The sequence below is a fragment of the Staurois parvus genome, unplaced genomic scaffold (genome assembly GCF_062004578.1).
Source record: "Staurois parvus isolate SC_StPar_1 unplaced genomic scaffold, SC_StPar_1.0 ptg000154l, whole genome shotgun sequence".
NCBI lineage: Eukaryota > Metazoa > Chordata > Amphibia > Anura > Ranidae > Staurois > Staurois parvus.
This window is the reverse complement of record NW_028317950.1, coordinates 14,610,209-14,637,435: the sequence shown is the minus strand read 5'-3', so window position 1 is coordinate 14,637,435 and position 27,227 is coordinate 14,610,209. Positions and strand designations below refer to the sequence as shown.

The 27,227-nt window shown below is 42.4% G+C and overlaps 1 protein-coding gene across 3 annotated transcripts; it reads left to right on the top strand.

Annotated features, from left to right (window-relative positions):
• Positions 1-212: 212 nt before the first annotated feature.
• On the top strand, positions 213-25,759 carry SPACA9 (sperm acrosome associated 9). 3 transcript variants are annotated; one of them, XM_089675357.1, is made up of 6 exons: positions 224-340; positions 4,071-4,132; positions 9,974-10,140; positions 11,405-11,604; positions 15,201-15,556; positions 25,616-25,759. In XM_089675357.1, the coding sequence occupies exons 3-5, from the start codon at positions 9,985-9,987 to the stop codon at positions 15,550-15,552; spliced, it is 708 nt and encodes a 235-aa protein (XP_089531483.1). In that variant the 5' UTR covers positions 224-340; positions 4,071-4,132; positions 9,974-9,984; the 3' UTR covers positions 15,553-15,556; positions 25,616-25,759. The 3 variants fall into 3 exon arrangements, with proteins under 3 accessions (XP_089531484.1, XP_089531482.1, XP_089531483.1); XM_089675358.1 differs by lacking the exon at positions 4,071-4,132 and having other exon boundaries at positions 213-340; positions 15,201-15,397; XM_089675356.1 differs by lacking the exon at positions 4,071-4,132 and having other exon boundaries at positions 213-340.
• Positions 25,760-27,227: the final 1,468 nt, after the last annotated feature.

Below are 27,227 nucleotides of genomic sequence, written 5' to 3'. Positions count from 1 at the left end.
GACTAAAAAGTAGTAGCATCTGAAATCTGATTTTCCTGTCTTCACTATAGAAAAACGCAGGTAAAGAAAATTTTGTTAGCTCCGGACAACACTTTTGTACTTTAAATCTTCATCTTCTTAGTTTGTTTCAGGTTATAGCAAAGGCTTCCTCCTTTAATTTGTGTACAGGGTTTGTTGGCCCAACAGGCTGCACACGTCACAATGGTTACCTAGCAACCGGCCAAACAATCACACTGCTGGAGTCTGCAGATACACAGGAGAGTGATCACAGATCTCTATTATCACCGAGACATACGCAGAGTGCCCCCAGGGGCTTTAAAGCCTCATCTACCTGCTGCAGGTGAGTGTCAGCACACGTGGCACCCAGGGGTCATGCCAGCTATCAGACTACACCATCTAATATAGGGATTGTATAGGTACCAGGATCTCCTACTGGAATTAGGGCTGGATCTAGCCTTTCTGATCTTGGGGTGCCATAAAGAAAAGTCAGGGGCATAATGTCAACACTGTGTGTGAGTCACTGACAGTCTATAACACGGTGTCATGACCTGGGAAACACTAGTATGTATTAGGCTGTCATTGGATTAGGGTGATTAAACTGAGTCTGTACCCCCTTATATCAGGTGTCCCCATCAAAGTCCCCCTCTAAATTAGGGTTTCCATTAGTCCCCCATTGCATCAAGATCCCCATTAGAGTTCCCCCTTTACATCAGCGTCCTCATCAGAATGCCCCTTTACATTAGGGTCCCTGTCAAGAGTGCTTTCTTACATCAACTGTCCCCATTACAGAGCCCCCTTACATCAACTGTCCCCATTACAGAGCCCCCTTACATCAACTGTCCCCATCACAGTGCCCCCTTAGATCAACTGTCCCCATCAGAGTGTCCCCTTACATCAACTGTTCCCATCACAGTGCCCCCTTACATCAACTGTCCCCATCACAGTGCCCCCTTACATCAACTGTCCCCATCACAGTGCCTCCCTACATCAACTGTCCCTATCACAGTGCCCCCTTACATCAACTGTCCCCATCACAGTGCCCCCTTACATCAACTGTCCCCATCAGAGTCCCCCCTTACATCAACTGTCCCCATCACAGTGTGCCCTTACCTCAACTGTCCCCATTACAGTGCCCCCTTACATCAGCTGTCCCATCACAGTGCCCCCTTACCTCAACTGTCCCCATCACAGTGCCTCCTTACCTCAACTGTCCCCATCACAGTGCCTCCTTACCTCAACTGTCCCCATCACAGTGCCTCCTTACCTCAACTGTCCCCATCACAGTGCCTCCTTACCTCAACTGTCCCCATCACAATTCCCCCTAACATATAATCAGTTACCCCATCAGAGTACTCCTTTACATCAGGTATCTAAATCAAAGTGCCCCTTTACATTAATTGCCCCCACAAGACTGGCTCATGGATCAGGGTATGTACTCTCAGAGACCTGGAGGGGGGCTCAACTTAAATCTGGGGGGCACAGCCCACCCCAGCACCCTCATAGACCCAGCCCTGATTGGAATACTCCCTTTCTTCCCAATCTTCTAATATGGAGAAGATAGATACTTTTTAGCAGAGAATATTTAGGCAATGCATGCATCTCCTCCACACCCCAGGTCATAAGTGCCATGACAAATGAAAGCACAAGAATGATTATTTAAATAGAATTGAACCTAAACTGGATAAAATGTAGTTTTGCTAAAGCAGTGTGTATCATGAACAATTGCTATGTTTTTTGTGTATTATGTTTAGAAATGACCTTTTCGTTCTTCCATTGTTGCATCTAAGTGCTTCTGATCTCCTGCAGCCTATTTACAGCTACTTCACGTCTACCTGTATTCCAGGGATGGCTATTGGGAGTGCGTGTGCTCCAATTTTAGGCCCCATTTACACCTGCGTGTTCCAAAAATGCGGAAAAAATGTGCATTGCTCTGGCAGTGCTAGGGTCGTCAGTGTGAATCCCAACGACGGCACCGCCTGTCTGGAGTTTGCATGTTCTCCCTGTGCCTGCGTGGGTTTCCTCCAGGTACTCCAGTTTCCTCCCACACTCCAAAGACATGCTGGTAGGTTAATTGGCTCCTGTCTAAATTGTCCCTAGTATGTGTATGTATGAATGTGAGTTAGGGATCTTAAATTGTATGCCCCTTGAGGGTTAGGGACTGATGTGAATGTACAATATATATGTAAAGTGCTGCGTAAATTGACGGCGCTATAGAAGTACCTGAAATAAATAAATAAATACATTGCCATTGATTCTTAATGGCACCACAAGTGTGGCTACGAAAAGCGTGTTTTATCATGCAAAAAACGTGCGGTAAAAAACTTGCAAGACTCAATGCCCAGAAAGGTGCAAGTGCTTCTTTTGGCGCATTTGCACATACAGGACAGCCCATTCAAGTGAACGAGCTGCCCTATGCTGTTGTGCGAAAAACGAAAAACGTGCCAAAAAAAATCACGGAAAAATGGGCGTTAGCATGAAGAGCAAGTGTGAATGGGGCCTAAGAGTCTATGGGGCAAAAAATATTGAGTTCTGCTGCTTTACTACAAGTTGCATGAAAAATGCGTGTACAAATGCACAAAAAAAGGCTCTGAATAGCTTGGCTATGCTCAAACTCAGGGATGGTTTTCTATTGGTACACAAGGGTCTATGTATACCTGTGCAATGTATGCTGAAATACAGGGGCGCACTGACAACTCATGGGGCCCCCTGGGCAATAGGGGATCATGGGGCCCCTGTGTCCTTGCCCAAACTCAAAAAAGCCTATGAAAAAGGTACCAGGGGCATTTCAGGGGGCCCCCTACTGACCGAGTTTCCAAATGGTCAGTCCGCCCCTGCTGAAATAGTCCCTTGTAGTCTCCATCAGCAGCGTGTATGACAGGGTGACAACGCAGGAGCACAATTGGGAGACAGTGATAGAGCGTTGTCACCCTATAATAGAAAGTTCCTGAATATTAACTTTTATTGTAGAGTTACCAGATATGATTTTAATGAAAGATGCAGATTTGTAAAAAAATATTAAAAATTATTACTGAAATTACTTTAAAGCAAAACTTCACTCAGAAAGTGAAGTCCTGCTGGTGCGCTCCCTTCCCCCAGCCTGGAACTGAGTTACAGTTTTTTTTTTTGGTGGTGGTGGGGGTTTGTACCAATCTTTATCGGTAGTCGTTCCCACTTCTGCAGTCCTTGTGTAGGCGAGGATGACATCCCTTGCCCAGGGGCGGACTGATAACTCATGGGGCCCCAGGGCAATAGGAGATCATGGGGCTCCTGTGTCCTTGCCCAAACTCAAAAAAGCCTATGAAAAAGGTACCAGGGGCATCTCATGGGGCCCCCTACTGACCCCGGGCCCTCGTGCAGCGCCCGAGTTTCCAAATGGTCAGTTCGCCCCTGCCCTTGCCTCGTCTCCCCTTGCCACATGTCCCAGGAGGCTGCAAAGCCATTCCCAAAGTGCTGAGCGAGCTCATGCATGCACTGCGGAAAGCTGGCTATGGTTCCTCAGGAAGCCAGGTGGCTCTTGTATCCAAAATGGCGATGCTGGTGACCTGTAGTGGTAAGAAGAACCCTATACAATTATCTGTATGATGGATGAAAAGTTTAGAGCAATGGTCTCCAAACTGTGGCCCAGGGGTCAGATGTGGCCCTTTGCTTGCCCTCATCTGGCCCTTGGGGCACAATTCCACCAACTGACACCAATGATGGGGCACCATTCACCCTACTGACACCATGAATGGGGCAGCAATCATCTCACTGATATCAACAATGGGGCACTATTCCTCCCATTAAAAGCAATGATGGAGCACTGATACGGGGGAATTTTCCACTCCAACTGGTCACAGTCCGGCCCCCATAAAGCCTGAAGGACAGTAAACTGGCCCTTCACTTGGAAAGTTTGGAGACCCCTGGTTTAGAGCAATATGAACAACTCCGGGAGTTAAAGAGTAAATTTATTTACACAGATCTCAACACCAAGAGCAAAATGGGGGACATATAAAGAGGGAAAGTAGAATAGAAGGATTTGGTTGCAAAAGAGGAGAGATCCTCTAAATAATTGGGATCTATGTATTCTTTAGATCAGGGATCGGCAGCCAAGAAGACACCAGCTGTTGTGGAACTAGTGGTCCAAGCATACCCCGTGAGTACATTAGTTGATCTTACAGGCCATGCTGAGACTTGTTGTTCTATGTATGCTATGTAAAGAAGGATGTTTCTGTTTTTAACTCCAGAAGAACAGTGTAAATAGCCATTTTATTGGGATCGGTAAAAGTGCTCACTTATTGGGGGGATTTTTGGTAATTTTTGTGTAATGATTATTAACCACTTGACCTCCAGAGGATTTACCCCCAGGCCTCTTTTTGCTACTCGGCCCTGCACTAATTCAACTGATAATTGCGGCACGGTCATGCAATGCTGCACCGAAACAAAATTTACGTCCTTTTTTTCACACAAATAGAGCTTTCTTTTGGTGGTATTTGATCACTTGTGCGCTTTTTATTTTTCACGCTATAAACAAAAAAAGGCCAAAAATTTTGAAGAAAAACAATATTTTTTCCTTTCAGCTATAAAAAATATATAGTAAACTCAAAGTTGGTTATAAATTTAGGCCAAAAATGTATTCTGCTACATGTTTTTGGTAAACAAAATCCCAATAAGTGTATATTGATTGCTTTGTGTGGAAGTTATAGCGTCTACAAACTATGGTATAGATACTGCAATTTACGCCATTTTTTTGCTATACAGCGCTGCGCTAGTTTAACGGACAATTGCGCGGTCATGCAATACGGTACATAAATTAAATTTACATCCTTTTTTTCCCACAAATTGAGCTTTCTTTCAGTGGTATTTGATTGTCTCTGCGGTTTTTATTTTTTGCGCTATAAAAAAAAAGGATGACAATTTTGAGGAAAAAAACAATATTTTGGACTTTTTGCTATAAAACATGTCCAGTAAAAAAAATTTAAAAATCAAATTTAGTCATAAATTTCTGCCAAAATGCATTCTGAGACATGTCTTTGCTAAAAAAAAAACCCAATACGTGTAAATTAATTGCTTTACGTGAAAGTTATAGCGTTTACAAATGGCGGGAAAGATACAGGGATTTTTAGTTTTTTTTTATACTAATAATGGCGGCGATCAGTGACTTATGGCGGTGATCAGTGACTTATGGCGGCGATCAGCGACTTATGGCAGGACTGCGGGACTGCGGCGGACATTCTGACATTGGGGGGTTCTGACTTGGGGTCACTGACATCCCCAGTGACACCAATACAGTGATCAGTGCAAAAAAAAAAAACACTGACACTGTACTAATGGCACTGGGGAGGAAGGGGTTAAGTTTATTATTCAGGGAAAGGGTTAACTGTGTGAGGGGAGTGTTTTACTAGGGGGCGGGGATGTGTACTGCAGGGAACACCGCTGATCGGGAGAGAGAAACTCATCTGTCCCAATCAGCGTGTCCTGGAGCTGTCAGGGAACTGACAGAAAGCACAGCTACTGCAGCTGTGCTCTCTGTCAGCGATTGCCGCCGATCGCCGGGACATAGCCGGTAACGACCGGCTGTGACCCGGCGACTGACATCTGCGGGACAGGTAGGGCGGCGGCACGCCTCGCGCACGCCCCCTACCTGTTTACAAAGCACACGTTTTAAAACGAGCTTTTGCCCAGCCGTGCCGCCCTGCCGCCGTATTTATACAGTGGCTGGGCGGCATGTGGTTAAAATAACTGTATATTTTACTGGTGCTTTATACTTGATATCCAAGCCTCTTTTTTATATAACCTAAAATTACACATTTGAGCTACCAAACTAAGCAAGTTCACATGGTTGTAGTCTAACATGTTACTCTCAACCCCAACTGCCTAACAAGGGGACATGACTTTGCTGGGCTAATGAATAATGAATCCAGAGATAGCCAGAAAAGTAGCATCTTAAAGCCCAACATTGGGCTTCCCATGCGAGTGGCTCCGCTCTCCTGGAAGTGCCCCCAGTGTGTATGTTAGATGTACACTCACAGGCCACTTCATTAGGTACACCTGTTCAATTAATATAAAACCCACAGTGATTATATGAAAAAGTGGTGCACACACTTCACTAGTAAGGTGTACCTAATAAAGAGGCCGACAAGTGGATATACTTTATACAACACCTTTCCAGAAGTCTACAGGCAGGTCATGCAATGCTGCAGAGTCGTCTTCCAGTCCTCAGTGATGCAGAGATCAATGCTGGCATATTGACATCAGCGTCTCAATGCACTATGGGGGAGATTTACTAAAACTGGAGCACTCAGAATCTGGTGCAGCTGTGCATTTTCACCAATCAGTTTCCAACTTCAGCTTGTTCAATTAAGCTTTGACAATAAAATCTAGCAGCTGATCGCTGACTATGCACAGCTACATCAGACTCTGTGTGCACCAGTTTTAGTAAATCTCCCCCTAGGAGGAAAGGGCACCATGATGACGTCCTGGGCATCATGCAATCCCAGATGAGTGAGGACATCTTGTGACAGAAAATAAGTATTGTGAAGGACAGTGCTTGATTGAAGGTGACCATTGCAGCTGATCTATTTGTTTGCTTTTTAATCCTGCTGAAGGAGCAATTTAGTAAAAGAAACTTGGTCCAGAGTTTGGCTTTAAGACAAAACCCAGCTGTCTGGCACTGTTTCCTGCAATACATCTTTTCTGTCACTAGATGCCCTCAGTCTTCCCACTCATATGGCTCCCAGTGTGACATCTTCTGACAGATAAGAAGTATTGCAGGGGCAGTGTGTGTGTTTAATAATACACAATGATGTATTTAGGTTCACCTTCCCCCCATAGACTGCCTGTGGACTGTTATACCAAACCCTGAGCTGTTTTCACAAACTGTATATCTGTGCATTGCTGAAAGGTCTCTGTTCATCCCCTGCAATATGTCTGCAGTCTCTGATTATCTCCTGTAGTACATCCGCAGTCTCTGATCGTCTCCTGTAGTACATCCGCAGTCTCTGATCGTCTCCTGTAGTACATCCGCAGTCTCTGGTCATCTCCTGTAGTACATCCACACTCTCTGGTCGTCTCCTGTAGTACATCCGCAGCCTCTGATTGCCTCCTGTAGTACATCCTCAGTCTCTGATCATCTCCTGTAGTACATCCGCAGTCTCTGGTCATCTCCTGTGGTACAGCCGCAGTCTCTGGTCATCTCCTATGTCTGCAGTCTCTGGTCATCTCCTTTACTATGTCTGCAGTCTCTGGTCATCTCCCTTACTACATCCGCAGTCTCTGGTCATCTCCTGTAGTACATCTGCAGTCTCTGGTCATCTCTCCTGTAGTACATCCGCAGTCTCTGGTCATCTCCTGCAGTACATCCGCACTCTCTGGTCATCTCCTGTAGTACATCCACAGTCTCTGATTGTCTCCTGTAGTACATCTGCAGTCTCTGGTCATCTCCTGTAGTACATCTGCAGTCTCTGGTCATCTCCTGTATTACATCTGCAGTCTCTGGTCATCTCCTGTAGTACATCCGCAGTCTCTGGTCATCTCCTATACTATGTCTGCAGTCTCTGGTCATCTCCTTTACTATGTCTGCAGTCTCTGGTCATCTCCTGTAGTACATCCACAGTCTCTGATCATCTCCTGTAGTACATCCGCAGTCTCTGATCATCTCCTGTAGTACATCCACAGTCTCTGGTCATCTCCCGTAGTACACCCACAGTCTCTGATTCTCTCCTGTAGTACATCCACAGTCTCTGATTCTCTCCTGTAGTACATCCGCAGTCTCTGGTCATCTCCTGTAGTACATCCGCAGTCTCTGGTCATCTCCTGTAGTACATCCACAGTCTCTGATTCTCTCCTGTAGTACATCCGCAGTCTCTGGTCATCTTCTGTAGTACATCCGCAGTCTCTGGTCATCTCCTGTAGTACATCCACAGTCTCTGATTCTCTCCTGTAGTACATCCGCAGTCTCTGGTCATCTCCCGTAGTACATCCGCAGTCTCTGGTCATCTCCCATAGTACATCCGCAGTCTCTGGTCATCTCCCGTAGTACATCCGCAGTCTCTGGTCATCTCCTGTAGTACATCCACAGTCTCTGATTCTCTCCTGCAGTACATCCGCAGTCTCTGGTCATCTCCTGTAGTACATCCTCAGTCTCTGGTCATCTCCTGTAGTACATCCACAGTCTCTGATTCTCTCCTGTAGTACATCCGCAGTCTCTGGTCATCTCCCGTAGTACATCCGCAGTCTCTGGTCATCTCCCATAGTACATCCGCAGTCTCTGGTCATCTCCCGTAGTACATCCGCAGTCTCTGGTCATCTACTGTAGTAGACATCTGCAGTCTCTGATTATCTCCTGTAGTACATCCCAGATGTGAATGGAGCCTCATTGTTCTGTGTAAATGCACCAATTTCACTTTCCGGCCCCATTCACACCTAGAATAGAGGAAGCGCATATATTTTGGCTCGTTTTTCCAGTGACACACATAGGGCAGCCTGTTGATTTCAATGGGCTGCGCTACAGGTGGCAAAGTAACTCATGGGACATTTTGGCGTGGTGCATGTTTTTTATTGTGCACTCTGCTGCATTTGTCACTCGTTTTTCTTTATGTGGCAAAATGTGCATTTGCTTCTGTGTTTGGTGTGTTGTTAATCACACTGAAAGCGCAACTAGGTAATTTTAGGTGTAGGTGTATACATATGAACATACACTGTACAATCTGATTGTAGATTTACCAAAACAATAAAATAGGAGGACACAGCATCTATCCAATCAGGCAGGCCCTTGCACTACATCAGGGGTGTCCCATGAGCTGCATGCAGTCCCAGGGAGTTTAGCATGCAGTCTGAGCCCATCTGAAGGGACACAGGGGAAGCCAGGCAAATGCAAGCGTGGAGAGATGCTGGGAAAAAATAGTTGCTGGGTGAAGGGTGTAGGGTTTAATGAGGTCACCTGATAAATTCCTTCCTGTGTCTTACTGGCTTCTCTGTCCTCAATCTACATACCAGCAAATGATGAAGATTTCTTAAGCCCTGTACATGTGATGAGAATATCGGCGAATGACCATCTGGTTTTTTTTTCATGCTAGTCTCATATTGAAAGGTATTATTATTATTATTATTTCAGGTACTTATAGAGCACCGTCAATTTATGCAGTGCTTTACATATATATTGTACATTCACATCAGTCCCTAACCCTCAAGGGGTGTACAATCTAAAGGCCTTAACTTACATTCATACATTCATATACAAGGGACAATTTAGACAGGATCCAATTAACCTACCAGCATGTCTTTGGAGTGTGGAAGGAAACTGGAGTACCCGGAGGAAACCCACGCAGGCACAGGGAGAACATGCAAACTCCAGGTGGGAGGTGCCATACCAGGAGGTGCTGTGGCTGGGATTCGAACCAAGGACCCTTGTACTGCCAGGCAGAGGTGCTAACCATTTAGCCACTGTGCTGCCCCAAAGGTACTAAAGTTATGGAAATTCGTCTATGAGAGAATAAAAAATCGGATGTGATATAATGTATTTGCATTGCATTTTCAGACAAAAACTGTACTGATTAAACAAAAATCGTACGATCTGGTATTGCATGAAAAAAAATTTCTTGCTTGTCCCTTCAAATAATTTCAGACGAAAGCTGTGTACTGATGATCAGATTATCATATGATCGCTTTGAAAGTGGTATTTGTCGTACGATTTTCTGATTGTGTGTCCTAGGCTTAAGAAATACAGCAAGTGCCAAGGTAAGGCCTTGTTCTCAAAATTAAAAAAAGCTTTTATTTTTCTGCAACCAAGGTACAATAATGGTATATTGGTACATAGGGAAGCTGGATTTTAGAAAAAAAAAGCAAACTTAGCCTTTAAAGATTACAGAGCTGCATTTATTTGTGTCTTTTATATCTGCCTGGAGTTCAACTTTAACCCTTTCCTGCTCTATCCATGAAATAAAATACATTTTTTTCCTGGAGCTGGGCTTTAATTATGTACAAATTATATCTGCAGAGTGAAATAACATGGAAGTCACCATGAATGAAGCCAAACAGACCCTTAAGACACTGGAGCAGAGTATTAAGCTCTTGCAGCAGCAACAGAAGACTTTCATTAATGCATTGGAGCGGACACGGGAAAGTGCCCATGACAGGATCAGACCCGTGATGACCCTGGCCCAGGTACATAGCTAGTACCAGTTTTTGTTCTTCTTTCATTGATGCAAAATCAACTTTAATGTTTATATTGTCAATGCAAGCATTTTCATTTCATTCAGATTTTGTTTTATGGCTCATTAAGTATGAAGTATTGTCAATGAGTGCTTATGTTGTTTTATTATTGCACTGTTTACTTAGAAAAAAAATTACACTTGTCAATCAGGCATCCCGCCAGGATGGGAAAACCCTTGTGCATTTCACCATTGGATAGATCTTAAGCTCACCGACATGACACCTCATGGTTGCCTCTTGACACCTCATGGATTTAAGTCGCTTCCACACTCTACAAGTAGAGAATAAATTGCCTAGAACTCAAATTTTTCATTTTCATCTTTCAAGTCATACATTTTGTACAGTCTATAATCCCTCACCCTGATAAAGGGATGATCATGACCCCTTTTAAAAGGTGTTGCCATAAGGACCCGCAGTCTCCTGGCTTGATCTGCTTGCTAAATTCACAGCTTCTTGCAGGCTCCTTGCTCCCTTCACAATTATATGCAGAAATGGAAATGGGAATGGGATCTCAGCAGGGGCAGACTGACAACTCATGGGGCCCCCGGCAAAAGGGGATCATGGGGCCCCTGTGTCCTTGCCCAAATTCAAAAAAGCCTATTAAAAAGGTACCGGGGCATCTCATGGGGCCCCCTACTGACCCCGGGCCCTCGGGCAGTGCCCGAGTTTCCAAATGGTCAGTCCGCCCCTAGATCTCAGCATTACCCTGGAACCCCAACAATGGCAGAAAATCTGGGAAACTACCAAGACATGTCCTCAGAATGCACTTGCACTTGAAACAAAATTACCAATTCCTGTGCCGCTGGTAGTTAATTACAATTGGAGTTCCATGTTGTATCCTGTTTCATGCTGGGACCTGTTTCTGGGGTTGGCTGGAGCCAGGCACCTATGTTCACATATGGTGGACTTGCTCAACTGTCCATTCTTTATGAACACAGGTCTATGATATGCTAAAAGTGTTCATGGAAACATAGTGACACCTACATGTGTGCATCCTCACTGCTTTTTGCTGCCTTGGTGGATTTAGGTCTAAAAGGACTTACCTAATCGCTCAATCCTTGAGAAAATTGGGTGCAGTGGAAACAATTTTTTTCCTTTAAAATAATCCTGCCATTTGCATTCTTTGTACGACAGATGGGGTGGTGATAAGAGCAGTATAGGGGGATAGGTGGCCATGTTTCTTGTTGGTAATGCTTGTACTTAATGGAATTTACAGGTACGCAACTACTTAGACAGCCACTGCAACAACAGGACAGATAAGCGTATCCTCTCTCTCTTTTTGGATGTCTGTGCGGATCTGGCCGAGTTCTGTATCCAGCTGGAATCTATGCAGAATGACACATCAGCAAAGGGGATCATAGAGCAAACCATTACTCTTCTCAATCCAACCAATGACCTGTCTGGTCTGAGAGCCAAGTAAGTGAGCAAAGTGAAATGCCAGCCTAATATATAGTATATGTAAACCCTAACTGAATTGCTTTTCCTTTTCTACAGAACTGCAGTATTTTTTAACCTTTTTGCATACTTTGTTCTGTCTTAATGCTGTTGATCTCCTGCAGTCACTTTACAGCCATCTTGTCTTCATGTCTACATGCACTCCAACAATGGCTGCATGGCATTTTTCAGGGTGGCTTTCCTGATGGTGACAAAGTGGATCATGCCTGGGTAATGTGTGTTGATACGGCCATTTGTAGTCTCAGTCAGTAGTACTGGACACTGCTTATTCCAGGAAAAGTGAAAAACATGTGGGGTTGGCAACCCATTGATCGCGATCTACCAGTCAACCACAGCCAGGTGACAGGTAGATTGCATCTCTGTATTTCCAACCCTAGACTAATCTGCTCCTCCCCAGTACTGTCAGAGTGAGAGCTTGGTGGAACAGGGCGAGAAGTTCCAGTGCAGGGAAGGAGAGAGCCTAGCAGATGGAGGGGGGGTGGAGAGAACTGGGCAGGTGGACTGAGGAAGGAGAGAGCCTGGCAGATGGAGTGGGGGTGGAGAGAACTGGGCGGGTGGAGTGAGGAAGGAGAGAGCCTGGCAGATGGAGTGGGGGTGGAGAGAGCTGGGTGGGTGGAATGGGGAAGGAAAGAGCCTAGCAGATGGAGTGGGGGTGGAGAAAGCTGGGCAGGTGAAGTAGAGAGCCTGGCAAATGGAGTGGGGGTGGAGAGAGCTGGGTGGATGGAGCGGGGAAGAAGAGAGCCTGGCAGATGAAGTGGGGGTGGAGAAAGCTGGGCAGGTGGAATGGGGAAGGAGAGAGCCTGGCAAATGGAGTGGGAGTGGAGAGAGCTGGGCAGGTGGAGTGGGGAAGGAGAGAGCCTAGCAGATGGAGTGGAGGTGGAGAGAGCTGGGCAGGTGGAGTGGGGAAGGAGAGAGCCTAGCAGATGGAGTGGGGGAGGAGAGAGCAGGGCAGGTGGAGTGGGGGAAGGAGAGAGCCCGGCAGACAGAGTGCGGGTGGAGAGAGCTGGGCAGGTGGAGTGGGGAAGGAGAGAGCCTGGCAGACAGAGTGGGGGTGGAGAGAGCTGGGCGGGTCTAGTGGGGAAGGAGAATGCCTGGCAGATGGAGTGGGGCGGAGAGAGCTCGGTGGGTGGAGTGGGGAAGAAGAGAGCCTGGCTGATGGAGTGGGAGTGGAGAGAGCTGGGCAGGTGGAGTGGGGGTGGAGAGAGTTGAGCGGGTGGAGTGGGGAAGGAGAGAGCCTGGGAAATGGAGTGGGGGTGGAGAGAGCTGGGCGGGTGGAGAGAGCTGGGCGGGTGCCGTGGGGAAGGAGAGAGCTTGGCAGATGGAGTGGGGGTGGAGAGAGCTGTGCGGGTGGAGTGGGGAAGGAGAGAAAATGGCAGATGGAGTGGGGGTGGAGAGGGGGAAGGAAAGAGCTTGGCAGATGGAGTGGGGGTGGAGAGAGCTGGGCAGGTGGAGTGGGGAAGGAAAGAGCCTGGCAGATGGAGTGGGGGTGGAGAGAGCTGGGCGGGTGGAGAGGAGGGGTAGACTTGCTCTTGCACTGAGCTACTTCTCCCAATGAAGCTGCAGGCATGGGTATAGCATCAGCGGTCCCCGTGCGGCCTCCCTGTCATTTAAGCCTACTCCTCATGCAAAATCGCAGAGCCCATCTTGGATCCTGCAGTGTCCCTGCATCTTTTGTCCTGCAGCCGAGTGGTGGAATGCTTCCTCCACTACTCAGCTTCCACTTTGCCTTAAGTTTCACACCCCTCCACTCTTATTGGCTGGGGAGAAGTTTTGAGCTTTTGTGCGCTATTTCCTGAATGGGGCAGAGAGGAGGACAGGGTGAGAGCAGTTCAGGACACTGGAGGAAGTGTTGGTGCTGACAACCGGGCGGAATGGACATCGAACTATCACAGGGCTGAACGAGGCAGGAGGAGGAGAGCACTGCCTGGTAGCTGAAACCGCTTTCACTGGGGAGGAAAGAAGCTGTTTGGGTCTGTGCCACCTAACGGAGACCCTCTGTACCCTCCACCCTACTTACCTCACAACACTGACAGCCAGGAACAGACACACACTGACCCCCACCGCTCCGCACAACACCTGTTGACACTGACAGAAAATTCCCCAAAAATTACTAGGACCAACAGGGGGGGGGAAATCAGTCATTACCTGGGGGCTCTGTTTTTACATCAGGGGAGAGAAGGCATATCATTTGTTACTAGGGGGACATTTGTCATTGTCGGGGGGAGGAGGGGGCATGTGCCCTGGGCGCTGCCATCCCCATGCTCCAGGGGGTGCCTGTGGCCTCCCTGTCATACCTGGAGAGGAGAGTCCTGGGAGTGGCAATTACTAGACTCAATTGGCAGTATTTTCCTCCTGCAGCCACTGAAAGCCAGCTTCTCCTCCTCTCCCTTGCCACATTTAGCAGCTGCAGGAGCAAAATACAGCCAATCGGTTCTAGTAAATGCCTCCCCTCCTTTTCTTTCTTTCTGGTGCCCTGGTCTCCCCCGTGTCCCCCTCCTCCATCTCATCAACGCTGCCGGCATCCCTCCTCTCCAGTCTCCAATGTAGCATAGTAAACTGTCTTTACTATTCTTCAGTTTGTGAATGAATGGGAAACTGCTCAGCACAGAGCACTTCCCATTTATTCCATGTCCCATGCAGCTGAGACCGCAGAGAACGGTACTGGGGAATTTCTGTCCTTGCTCCCTTCCGCTGCCTCACAACTGAGGCATCAGGGGTCTGTTTTGATCCCTGATATTTCACCAAAGCCAAAAAACAGAAAATAAAATTGTAAAAAATAAAAAACCACTGACACCATCTTCTGCCCTACTGAGGCTGTCCTACTGACACCATCCATTGCCCTACAGACTGACTCTGTCCACTTTTGAGGTAGGATAAGTTTCTATTTTTACAGTGACGTTTGTTTTATTATATTTTTCTACATTTTCCTTGTTAATTAGTTATGCCTTGCTAGTTAATTTCCTAAAAAAATAAATAAATAAAGGGGCTCCGAACCCCGGTGATCTTGGATCTCTTTCATGTTGTTCAGGTAGAGTTCCACCTCTCAGAGGTTGCCTACCCCTGTTCTACACTGTTCCCTCTAATTGAATTAGGGGGTTCAAACATTTTAACCTCTTCACGCAAATATGTGGCCTCTCAGCAGCTAGGCCTTGACGCCGAGCATATTTGCGTACCATTTGCAAACATACATGCGCCCGGCATGCTCCCAGCACATGTGTCAGCGTCCCGCGGAAAGGTCCCGATCTCTCCTTGCGATTGGGACCTTTCTGATCATGATAGCCAATCACGGCGGTCACATAACCCTAAACCCTGCCCCGCCTTCCGGCATCAGAAACCCCTTAAAGGGCCAGGAGGCGTTGGAGCGAAGGGGTTAATCATACAGGGGCCCATTGCTGACTGTTTGCTACTGGTGCAACTCAGGTATACTTTTTAATTTTGTCTGGAATATACTGATTTTCAAACAGCAGTCAGAGTCTTCCTTTATTGGAAGACTTATTCCAGGCAGTCTAATAAATGAGGCCCTGTGCATTTCATTGAAACATTTGTTGTGTCTCTAGGTATCCTCATGATGTTTTGAACCACCTCAGCTGTGATGAAGCACGTAACTTCTATGGTGGCGTAGTGAGCATGGTTCCCATTGTCCTGGACAACATCCGTGAGGCTGTGTTGAGGCTGGAAAGAGCCCAGCCACTTATGGAGGACTCTGAGACCACGGACAGGCTTGTGGCTATTCAGAAGAACAGACAGAAGCAACGTAAGGCAGGAAATCAAGGTGTAACACAAAATACGGGGGTTCAGACCACTCTCAGTCAGGGAAATGCCTCTGCCAACTCAGTAAAAAGAAGGAAAGGCAATCCAGGGTCCTTCAAACCAGCCTGGAGGCCTTCTGGCCGCTACTATACCACCTAAACTGGTAATTGTCATCCCTTCATGTGTGGTTTTGAAAGACAACAGCTACAAAACATAATTTTCAAAATTCTTTAACCGATACAGCTACCCCCTATAAGCTCCATCATATAGTCCTACCTTGTTGGTATCAGTCGAAAAGTGCTTAAATGTGAAGCCACCAGAATCACTGTCCTACCTAAAGTGGTTGTAAACCCTTCCATATACCCAGTGAAGTGACTGGCCAAGCTCAGAAGACGGTGGGGGGAGAGCTGAGATTACACACTCCAGAGCTCAGTGAGGAGAGCTCTGATAACTGATTAGAGGGAAGAGACACTCCTCTTTCACACAGCACATCCCACATGGAAGAAAATATATTTTAAATATATTTTTAAAATATTCTTCCCAAAAATATTGACATATATTAGAAATACTACAATTTTGGCCATATTCAATATATTTCAGTAAATATATATATATATATATATATATATATATATACATACATATACACATACTGTATGTTGAAATGCATTTTTATTACAAAATATGAAAAATATTTTTAAAAATACATTTTCAAACATACTGTATGTCTTTAAAAATACATTTATTCTACATTTTCGGAATGCATTTACAAATATATGTAAAAATATATGTTAACATTCCTTATTTATATGTTAAAAAAATCTGAAGAATACATTTTAAATATATATATTTTTAAAAATATTTTTCATATATTTTGTAATATATAAAAAACGCATTTTAGCATATATATATATTGAAATATATTTGGAAATATATTGAATATGGCCAAAATTGTAGTATTTCAAATATATGTCAATATATTTGAGAAGAATATTTTTAAAATACATTTGAAATATGTTTTTCTTCCATGTGGGCAGGAACAGAGTTGAGGCTGTCAATCACAGGCTGCGTGCTGGCACTCCCTCCCCATCCCTTTTTTTTTCTCTTGTCAGGAAAACATCTCAGAAGTGATTCATGCTGATAGCAGAGGAATGAAGCAGCAGACAGAAATGACACTTAGTGTTCTGGATTGAGACATGTACACACTACAGAAGGATATGCTTTGTTTATATTTCATATCTGAGGTTTACAACCACTTTAAACTCCTTTAGGCCTCATGCACACAGGGCATAAAAAAACAGCACTTTTACAGGTGTTTGATATTTTTTTCAGTCTGTAAATGCAGCTCTATGTATACTAAAAAAGGAAAGGAACGTGTGGTCATGTGGTTCAAAGACCATTGATATAAAGAGTCCAAAGGCATATGAGGATTTTAGCAGGAAAAAAAAACATGAAAAAAAAAACATAAAAAAATGAAAACAACTGTAGGGCTGGAAAATCTGCAATCATCTGCCAGCTTGGTGCACTCATAGGCAGTTGATAGAGTGCTCTGTGTCATATCACAGGAGGCGTTTGAAAACAAAGGTTTGTCTAGGCTGGAGCTTGTCAGCCCCATTACAAAGTTCTTTAGCAGTCTTGCAGGTATTACGGGGGACAGAAATACAAACCAAGTAGAGGCAACTGACACCACATAGCTAGAGAGAGAAGTAGACATATGCAGAATTAAGAAATTTGTTTCGTTTCGGATCGATTCGTTAAGTTACTAATTTCATTTAGTTGAATTCATAACAAAATTAATTTTGTTTCGTTCATTAGTTTTCGACCGTATTCAAATTTTTCCAATGGATTAGAAGTATTCTAATTAAATTCAAATTGAATCAAAGTCGAATCAAAAATATTGAATTGATCCAAAGTCATTATGAAGAATAACTGGTTCTATCCTATTCTAAATTTAAATTTCGGAAGATAGTTATATTCTTTCTATTTTATTTTATTCTATTCTTATCTATTCAATTTTTTTTCTATTCTATTGTTATTGTTTCTATTCTATTCTCTTCTATTCTTTTCTGTTCCATTCCTTTATTTTCTATTCTATTTTATTCTATTCTTTTTTTAATTCTATTCTATTATGTTCTGTTTCGCTCTATGCTTTTCTATTCTATTCAACTTTATTTAATTCTATTATTTTCAAAATTCAAATGTCAAAAGACAAATTTATTCTTTCTATTTTATTCTATTCTAATTGAATCTATTTTTTTCTGTTCTATTATTTTCTATTTGATTCTATTCTTTTCTTTTTTATTCTGTTCTGTTTTACCCTATTCTTTTGTATTTTATTCTTTTATTTTCTATTCTTTTATTTTCTATTTTATTTGATTCTATTTTTTTAATTTTCTATTCTATTCTTTTCTATTCTAGTCCTTTATGTTCTATTCTATTTTATTCTATTCATTTATTTTCTATTCTATTCTGTGTTACTCTATTCTTTTCTATTCTTTGATTTTATATTCTAGTCTTTTCTATTCTATTTTAATCTATTCTTTTATTTTCTATTCTGTTCTGTTCGGTTTTACTCTATTCTGTTCTGTTTTACACTGTTCTTTTCTATTCTGTTTTATTCTATTCTTTTCTAAATTCTAATTTCTGAAGATGGCTATATACTTCCTATTTTATTCTAATCTATTCTACTTTTAGCTCTTCTATTCTTTTCTATTCTATTCTGTTCTGTTTTACTCTCTTTTGTATTATTTTCTATTCTGTTTTATTCTATTCTTTTAAAAATTTGAATTTCAGAAGACAGCTATATTCTAACACTAATACACATAGTTTTTGACAGAAATCAGCAATAGTCAGCAATATGTTTATATTTCGAATTTGTTTTCAAATTCAGTTTTCACATTTCATTAAAAATTTTGTTCCGTTATTTCGGATTTGTTTGAACGCATTACTGTTGTAATTCAGGAAATTCAGATACATCCGAATCTCTGCATATCAAAAATTTCGCCTGAATTTCGATTCGGAACAAAACAAACCGAGCATGTCTAGATAGATGTCCCATTAGGTGCCCTGCATGTGGTCCTTTAGTATAGGATGTGTGGCCCTTGACCTCAGTAGTCTGTAGTGAAACATTGATTAGGGTAATAGCATTGATCTCTGCTAGCCTCATGTAACATTTCCAGATTCATATTGTCTTCTGCAGCCAATAATGTAGCATGTCCACACTCTCTGACCATCATTTCCTCTATTAGGTCTGCAGTTTCTGACAATCTTCTCAAGTATTACATATATTGAACATTATGTGCGGCCATTTTGGGGATCTCGGGCCATATTTGACTCTGTAGCTCATAAGTTGCCAACCGACCAGTTATAGAACTTTCATGGCAATCCTTTTTTACCATCCAGCGACCCTGAAGATGCCAACACTAGCTCTGGGCCAATGCCTCACTAGGTAACCCTAGAGCCTGCATCTTTTACAAACAAGTCAGCTATATTTTAACCATTGGTTGGCAGTCACCTCCGACTTCATCATCTCTTGGAAAAGTCCATTGAGGGACATACTATATCTTGATGGTATCTAAACAACCTCTTAGACTGCATTCACACATGCAATTGGGGTGGACAGTTTGCTGCCTTCAGAGGTGACTAAAGGTCACCTCTGGACACAGCTGCACTCTGTGGTATGACGGCATACAAACTGGCCAATTGGCTACAGCCAATTTGCTTGTGGCCAGAAACTCTGCAGAAATGGCATCCTTGGATCCACACTGCTTTCCTCCTTAGACGGTTGCAGGCTCCATTCTCATGTAATTGCTCAGATAGGTGGTTGCATGTGAACAGCAGGTGCACCAGCCATTGATTTGGATGGAGTGCAAATCTGGCAGTTGCTGCTGTTTACGCACAGTTTAGTAGGTTTACCGATGTTCCCTTTGCCTTCAGCACTGACAGTCCCTCTGTGTTCCAATGAGCACAGTACTCTTGACTTTAGGATCATGTTTTCGGAGTAGTTTTTGGGAGATTCCTTGTGGAGTTATCCAGACCAGAGCTGTGGTGGTGTTCCTGTCCACATCTCTGAAGACTCACTGTGGCGAGTCATTTCCGGTGCAGCGACAGCTACCGCCATCTTTGATATTCCCTGTTTGATATGTTGTAAGAGGGTTTGATATGCTGTAAGAGGGTTTTACCCTTCTGATATATGCGAATACGGTTTTTATGCTATAATACAAGTTATGTAATAAAATTGCTTGCACTATGAGAAGCCACCTTCTTCTTTCTTTCTGAGTATACCCCCAAGCTGGACATTGGTTGGAGTGGAATTCCATCAGCCCTGACATGTGGAGGAATTTTGGATATGGATCTGAGTGTTTTCTGACCTGTCACTCAGGTCAATGCCAGGAGGTGAACGTGTACTAAGGGGAAGATTACTTTGGATTAAATGTATTCCTTATGGATCTTGATCTTCAATGTGAAGCCCCCGACAATGTCATTGATGACGAAACGCGTTGGTTGGAGCTAGAGTGTATGACGTCAATGCGCACCGAAACGTGGCAGCCATCTTAATAGTTGGAAACAAGTCGTTTATGGATATGGTGACGTGCTGATTTTTATTATGTACGTATAATACTGTTTTGGCGATTAAAAGTCTAGTATTTACTACACTATGAGGATTCCTTTTTCCTTCCACCTTGGATTATCCTCTATGAGGTAATACTTATTTAGGTGTATCCGTTATAAGCTTTATACTGAAGATCAAGATCCTTAAGGAATACATTTAGTCCAGTGGTCGCTTTCAGGAAGCATACAGCGCATATTGACCTTTCTTTTGGGGGGCAAATCCATCTGGTAAGGGACCATGTGGTTGTTGTTGGTGAAGAATTTCTCCCTTTGATGGTTTCCTTGGCACCTATTGGATATCTGTTGGGTCTTGGCTGATGGACTCTTTACTGTATCTACAAAAGCTTTGGATTGGACTTTCTGATATATGGAAAAGCACATTTAAAAATATGTTTTAGCGCTGCTCCCTCTATCTATATATGGTTATATATTGTAACCTGCAATATTATGCTAGCTGCTTGTGTGGGGTATACCTACTGAATTTAAACAGACTCAAGCACGATATAGTCTATTTATGTACTATATGGTCAGTCGGGTGTTTACTGGCTAAATTCTTTCATATAGTGTCACATTTCTTTACACCTGGGTAGCTTTATTTTTTTTTTATATTGAATGTATACTTAATGTATGGGTGTAGCACTATTTAGTAAACTAGGCCCTGTCGGGTGTTTTACTTTATCAATTCAATAATCAAACTGAGAGATATTTATTTTATTATATATTTATTGTTTATTTCATAAAGATGTGATTTAGGTGGGTGAGGATTATTTTACGTTTACCACTCAAATATTGATCTTTAGATTATTTTTTGAATATCTTTATTTTGGACCTATAGCGCAACACCATTTATAGGTTTTGGTCACAGACATTGCGGATTTCTTTGATCCCTAGTATATTGCTGCGCTGGTCTCCAGGTATTCCTGGAGGATTTTTGGTAGCTCCTTTTCTTAAAGGTACACTCCTTTTTGTTTGTAAGCAACATTTTGGGCACAGTTGCAGGGGACTAATTGACCTCCGGAAGGCATTACCCCCTTCATGATCAGAGCATTTTTTTGCTACTTAGCACTACGCTAATTTTACTGGCAATTGCTCAGCCACGCAACACTGTACCTAAGTGAAAGTTATGTAATTTATTCACGCAAATAAAGGTTTCTTTTGGTGGTATTTGATCACCCCTGGGTTTTTCATTTTTTTATTGTGTAAGCGAAAAAAGACAGAAAATGTAGTTTAAAAAAACAATATTTTTTACTTTGTCATAAAACATGCCCAATAAAAAAAAAATTATTTTTTCAAAAAATTTAGGACAAAATGTATTCTGCTACATGTCTTTGGTAAAAAAAAAAAAAAAAACAATAAGTGTATACTCATTGGCCTCTTTTATTAGGTACCTCTTTCTAGTACCGGGTTGGACCCCCTTTTGCCTTCAGAAGTGCCTTAATTCTCCATGGCATAAATTCAACAAGGTGTTTGGCAATATTCCTCAGACATTTTGGTCCATATTGAGATGATAGCATCAAGCAGTTGCTGCAGATTTATCGGCTGCACAACCATGATGTAAATCTCCCGTTCCACTACTTCCCAGAGGTGCTCTATTGGATTGAGATCTGGTGACTGTGGAGGCCATTGGAATACAGTGAACTCATTGTCATGTTCGAGAAACCAGTTTGAGATGATTTGAGCTTTGTGACATGGTGCATTATCCTGCTGGCAGCAGCCATCAGAAGAGGAGTACACTGTAGTAATGAAGGGATGGACATGGTCAGCAACAATACTCAGGTCATACAAGGCATTTAAACAATGCTCAATTGGTACTAAGGGGCCCAAAGTGTGCCAAGAAAATATCCCCCCACACCATTATACCACCACCACCAGCCTGAACCATTGCTACAAGGCAGGATGGATCCATGCTTTCATGTTGTTTATGCCAAATTCTGACCCTACCATCCGAACGTGGCAGCTGAAATCGAGACTCATCAGACCAGACAACGGTTTTCCAATCTTCTATTGTCCAATTTTGCTGAGCCTGGGCGAATTGTAGCCTCCATTTCCTGTTCTTAGCTGACAGGAGTGGCACCCAGTGTGGTCTGCTGCTGCTGTAGCCCATCTGCTTCAACGTTCAACATGTTGTGCGTTCAGAGATAGTATTTTGCATACCTTGGTTGTTATACGTGGTTATATGAGTTACTGTTGCCTTTCTATCAGCTGGAACCAGTCTGCCCATTCTCCTCTGACATCAACAAGGCATTTTCGTCCACACAACTACCGCTAACTGGATATTTCTGATGCTCGGTTGGAACTTCAGCAAGTCATCTTCACCACATCTAGATGCTTAAATGCATTGAGTTGCTTCCTTGTGATTGAACAGGTGTACCTAATAAAGTGGCCAGTGAGTGTAAATTAATTGGTTTGTGTGAAAGTTATAGAGCCTACAAACGATGGTACATATACTGGCATAAGAAAAGATTGTGCCTTTTGCACTGCTCACATGCCCCAGTTGGAACCAACTGCATTAATGTCCATTTCCGACCCTCCTTTTTTTTCCTCGAGTGGTCATTCCTCTTTTTGTTTAACAGTAGAGGTATTTTTGTCTGTTATACAAGGATTTATGACTCAGTTAGTGCACCTTCCTGATCGCACAGGCATTAAAATCCCACTGCCACTTTCCCCAATGGAATCTGATGTAGAGAGATGTAAGATTTCTGATTCTCTTTGGGATTGCCCAGAGGATTGATTGTCAGAGGCCCTAGGGAAGAGCTTTTACCAACTGAATTTCAATCAGCAAATGTTTCACGAAAACACAATAAAACAGTATATTTTCTAACTAAGGTGGACTTTTTGATCTTGAAATTTCCACCATCCCCTAACATGGTGTTTGGGTTCATATAGACCTACACATTCCAACAAAGTTCTATTCTTTGGTGGTCTCTGCCTATCAGCCCATGCTTGCCTATTGCAGTCATTATCCAGATTTTGATTGTTAAAAATCTATGATGCAGGTTGACACCCTCTTATCATGCATCAAAATGTTCCATCAATTCGTCTTCCACTCCCTCAAGCTTAGGAGTACTAAGCATCTGTGGCAAACCTAGTGATACAAGCCTGCGGATTAATTAGCCACCACATGAAGTTCTGCACCCACTAGTTCCATCAGAGGTGGGGGAACACCTGATGCCTTTCATGAAGATCTAGGAACCTTGCACAACCATTGCATGTGTGTAGTATGAGGTAGTATCAAAGGTTACAAAATGGAATTTCAACTTCCTCCTCTACCTTGATTCTTTGTTTTATAACTTCCCATGTCTCAGCAATATTGGATGGATCTCTTTTCTGCCATTCAGGGTTTTTTTGTCCCAGAGAATAAACAATTCCTTACACCCCTCTGAAAGGTTTCAGGGTCTTTATTCAAACCTTTTCACAGTCTGGAAATCCAAAAAGGTATTGGTCTCATCTTGACTGTAAAAGCTCTGGACACCTTCCTACGTCCTCAAAATGTTAGATATATTCTATAATCTTAGTTGTATTCTCCCACTGTTGTGGAGACTTCTTAGCATCTATCACCATAAAGATGCGTATGTTCTCATTCTCATCTTTTTTGGCAATTGTGATTTGCAAGTTTTGCTAGTGTCCATTTCACCTGTAGGTTGCAGTATGACCCTAAAATGCATAATTATCATCAAGCTGTGTCCCTCAATGGACCCAGAGAAAAGGATTAGATGGTGAGTACATAAATTCTATTTTTATTGGCTGCTGTCAGCAGTGCTGGTACAAGGACATCTAGAGCTCAGGGCGAATATGCCAAATCAAGCCCCCCAGCAGCACAAATTCTCTACCCCTCAAATGTCCCCTCGAAGCACAAATCCTCTCCTCCCAGCACAAAGTATCCTCCCCAATCCTCCATCCAAGCACAAATATCCCCCAAATTCCTCCTTCCAACACAAATCCCCTCCCCTAATTTCCTTGTGGTGCCCCCCCTCACCTCACATGATACTAAAATACCCAGCCACCCCTCTTGCCCACCCTTTGTCCCGGCTGTCAGAAATGGCTGCAATTTTTTTTGTTGTGTTTTTGTTTTTATATACAACAGTCCCCTGGCCATTGTATCTCTTACAAGTGTAATAAAACTCCAGATTGGAGCATATGCTTTCACTTGTGACTACTGCAGACCATTCACTAAAATAGGCAACAAGAGAGGAAAGAGAAAAAAGGTACTGGATGACTCTGTATATTTTCCCCTGTGCTTACAGTAAGGCTCCATGCACACTGTACATTTAACCTTGGTGCATGGCTCCATTGTTTAGGTGTGGGTGAAAGGCACATGTGCATCATCCAGTCTTGCTGCTGGCAGCTTGTTAAACTCTATGAGGATCTGAAAGCTGCTGTGACTAGACAGGGCAATGGATGCTACTAATGTTTAGGGAAAACACAGAAAAAACCCTGAGCGGAGTGAAACTACTGGGGCTTTGTAGGCACCACAACAACAATATTACATACAAATATTAAAAACTTTATTATACATCGTTAAAAAGCATGATTGTACCACAAAGATTGAGCATCAAAACAGCTCTATTAATAATATTCTGACTATACAAAACATCAGGCTTGTTGTAAATTGCTCCAAAATTCCATATATAATACATATAAACAACACACACACATGTATATATATATATATATATATATATATATATATATATATGTGTGTATGTATGTATGTATATATGTATATATGTATATATATATATATATATATATATATATATATATATATATATATAGCTTCTATGTAGTTTCTTTTAGGTTCTCTCCAACGCATTTCGGAGGACAAAAGCCTGCTTCCTCAGGGAGATTTCACATACATCTCTGAAATTGTAAACAGAGCCATAATAAGCACATGAAAACATCAGAAACAGAGAACAGCAACATATTTACTTTATGGTATCTAGTTCATAAAACGAACAGGAAACCATGATCACTCAAATTTAAGAAGGACCCTTCCATCAATGATTGTAAAAAATGCCAAATGGACAATTACATTTAGCCAATCCTGTCTAAAGAAGGGGGAAAAAAAGAAAAGAAACAGTGACAAAAGATATAAAAAGAAGGGAGAGAAAAGAAAAAAAAGAATAATAAGGAAAAAAAAAAAAAAAGCAGTTTGTTTTGATTTGTTTCCTTATTTTTTTTTTTTTTTTTTTTGCACACTAAACATTAGTAGCACTCAGTGCACTATCCAGCCCCAGCAGCTGTCAGTTTCAGGGTTTTACAGGCTGCCGGCAGCAGAGCTGGACAGTGCACCTGTGCCTTTAACCCACACCTAAATGTCCATAGAGCCTAACTGCACAGTTAGATGGAATACATTGTGGCTCATGCATCATTGCTGCTAATACTTTTTATATCAAATTTAAGTTATTTAGCCAATAATTGTGGCTATCTTCTTGATTTTAGGCAGTACTTATTTTCAATTTATCCGGTTTGCTATTACAGCAGTTATATTCATCTTTTATCATATGTGTTGTAACCAATGAATTATAATCACTGTCAGTTTTTCTGTACATGTAATAAAGTTAAAATGAGTTATTAATGTAATCCCATGACATTTTTTTCTTCTTTTTAGGTTAAGTGGGACTGCTCATATTGCTGTGGATTTTCTCCATTAATAAAAAGAACAAAAGGCATATCAGTATTTCTGATTGTATTGTGCATTTTCCACACTTACTGTTAGAATCAATAAATACATGTGTAAAGTTTTACAGAACAAGCATGTGTATCTTTATATGATGTGAATGTACAATATATATATATATATATATATATATATATATATATATATATATATATATTTAAGTAAAGCACTGCATAAATTGATGGCGCTATATAAGCACTTGTAATAATAAATAACATTATATCCTGATATCTGCCGTAACGTGAACCCGTGCTCCACAACAGCACATACCTTTCTTTCAATCGCCCGCTGCTACATTCAGATTCCCGGGTCTAGCAAAGGATTCTCTACGTAAGCTCCGAGTTTCTCAAGTTGGCACTTATGCAGGATTGAGGACTCATTACTGGAAGTGGTGCCAGTTCCAGGACTGATATGTAGGCATGCCGTATACTACACAGGTCAGTTCAGCTCTCAGTGGGGTGCTTGCCACCCCGCTAAAAAGTGATCTGTGGTGGATGGCTTTTCAGATGCATTTGACAGTGAGGAGGCAATATGTCGCCTGTCTCAACCCTGAAAACATCATACCACCGCTTCGCAGCCATGTACATTACACACGGTTGCAGGGCGATTGTGGCACAGCCCTCAATCACTTGAATAGATCATGGTTGCCTGTGGTACTGCCTTTAGAATGTGGCAGGGGGGAAAATTTTTGGTGCAGCATCACTGTTGCAGGATTTGTACACAACCCCTGCCTTTTCAGCTTTTTTAGGGGGGAAAAGAGTGGGAAGGGGCAGTAAAACCGCAGGGTAACCACCTGAAAATTGGGCAACAAAAATCCCCAGTTTAACAGATATAGCTAATTTGTCAAGCTGTGAATTTAACTGGAGAGATCTTGCTGGTAATACAGAAAAAAAAATCCCACAAACAGCAGAGAGACGCATTCCACAGTATACATGGCTGTCAGTGCTGGATTACCAAATTTGCAGAAGAGGCACTGGCCTATGGGCCCCACGCTGTTTATAGGCTCCGCAACAACAGATAAAATAATAATGATTTGATCTTGAAAGAAAATTACAATGAAGCTTTCTTTAATTGTTTACAAAAGATAGAAAAAAATAATCAAACTCAATTCTTTACATGAAAGACTCTATATAGAAAATACTGTATTAACCACTTCAGGACCTGACACTTTCACCCCCTTCCAGTCCAGGCCAATTTTCAGCTTTCAGTGCTATCACACTTTGAATAACAATTGCGCGGTCATGCAACACTATACCAATATGAATTTTTTAGCTTTTTTTGGAACAGATAAAACTTTATTTTAGTGGTATTTATTCACCGCTGGGATTTTTATTATTTTACTATATAAATGAAAAAGTCCAAAAATTTTGAAAAAAAAAGAAGTTTTTCTTATAAAATTGTGCAAAATAAATAATCTTTTTTCATAAATCTGGCCAAAATGTATTTAGCTATCATTTTAGTAAAATAAAAATAAACCAAATTAGTTTATAACCAAAAATAATTTTTCAAAAAATATTTTTACATTTTTATTTTATTTCTTTAG

What these genes read in the sequence shown, in the direction of transcription:
- SPACA9 (XM_089675356.1), top strand. Translation starts at nt 9,985, where the DNA reads ATGGAAGTCACCATGAATGAAGCCAAACAGACCCTTAAGACACTGGAG. An exon ending in CCGTGATGACCCTGGCCCAG is followed by an intron (nt 10,141 to 11,404) that starts GTACATAGCTAG and finishes TGGAATTTACAG; the next exon opens with GTACGCAACTACTTAGACAG. An exon ending in CTGTCTGGTCTGAGAGCCAA is followed by an intron (nt 11,605 to 15,200) that starts GTAAGTGAGCAA and finishes TTGTGTCTCTAG; the next exon opens with GTATCCTCATGATGTTTTGA.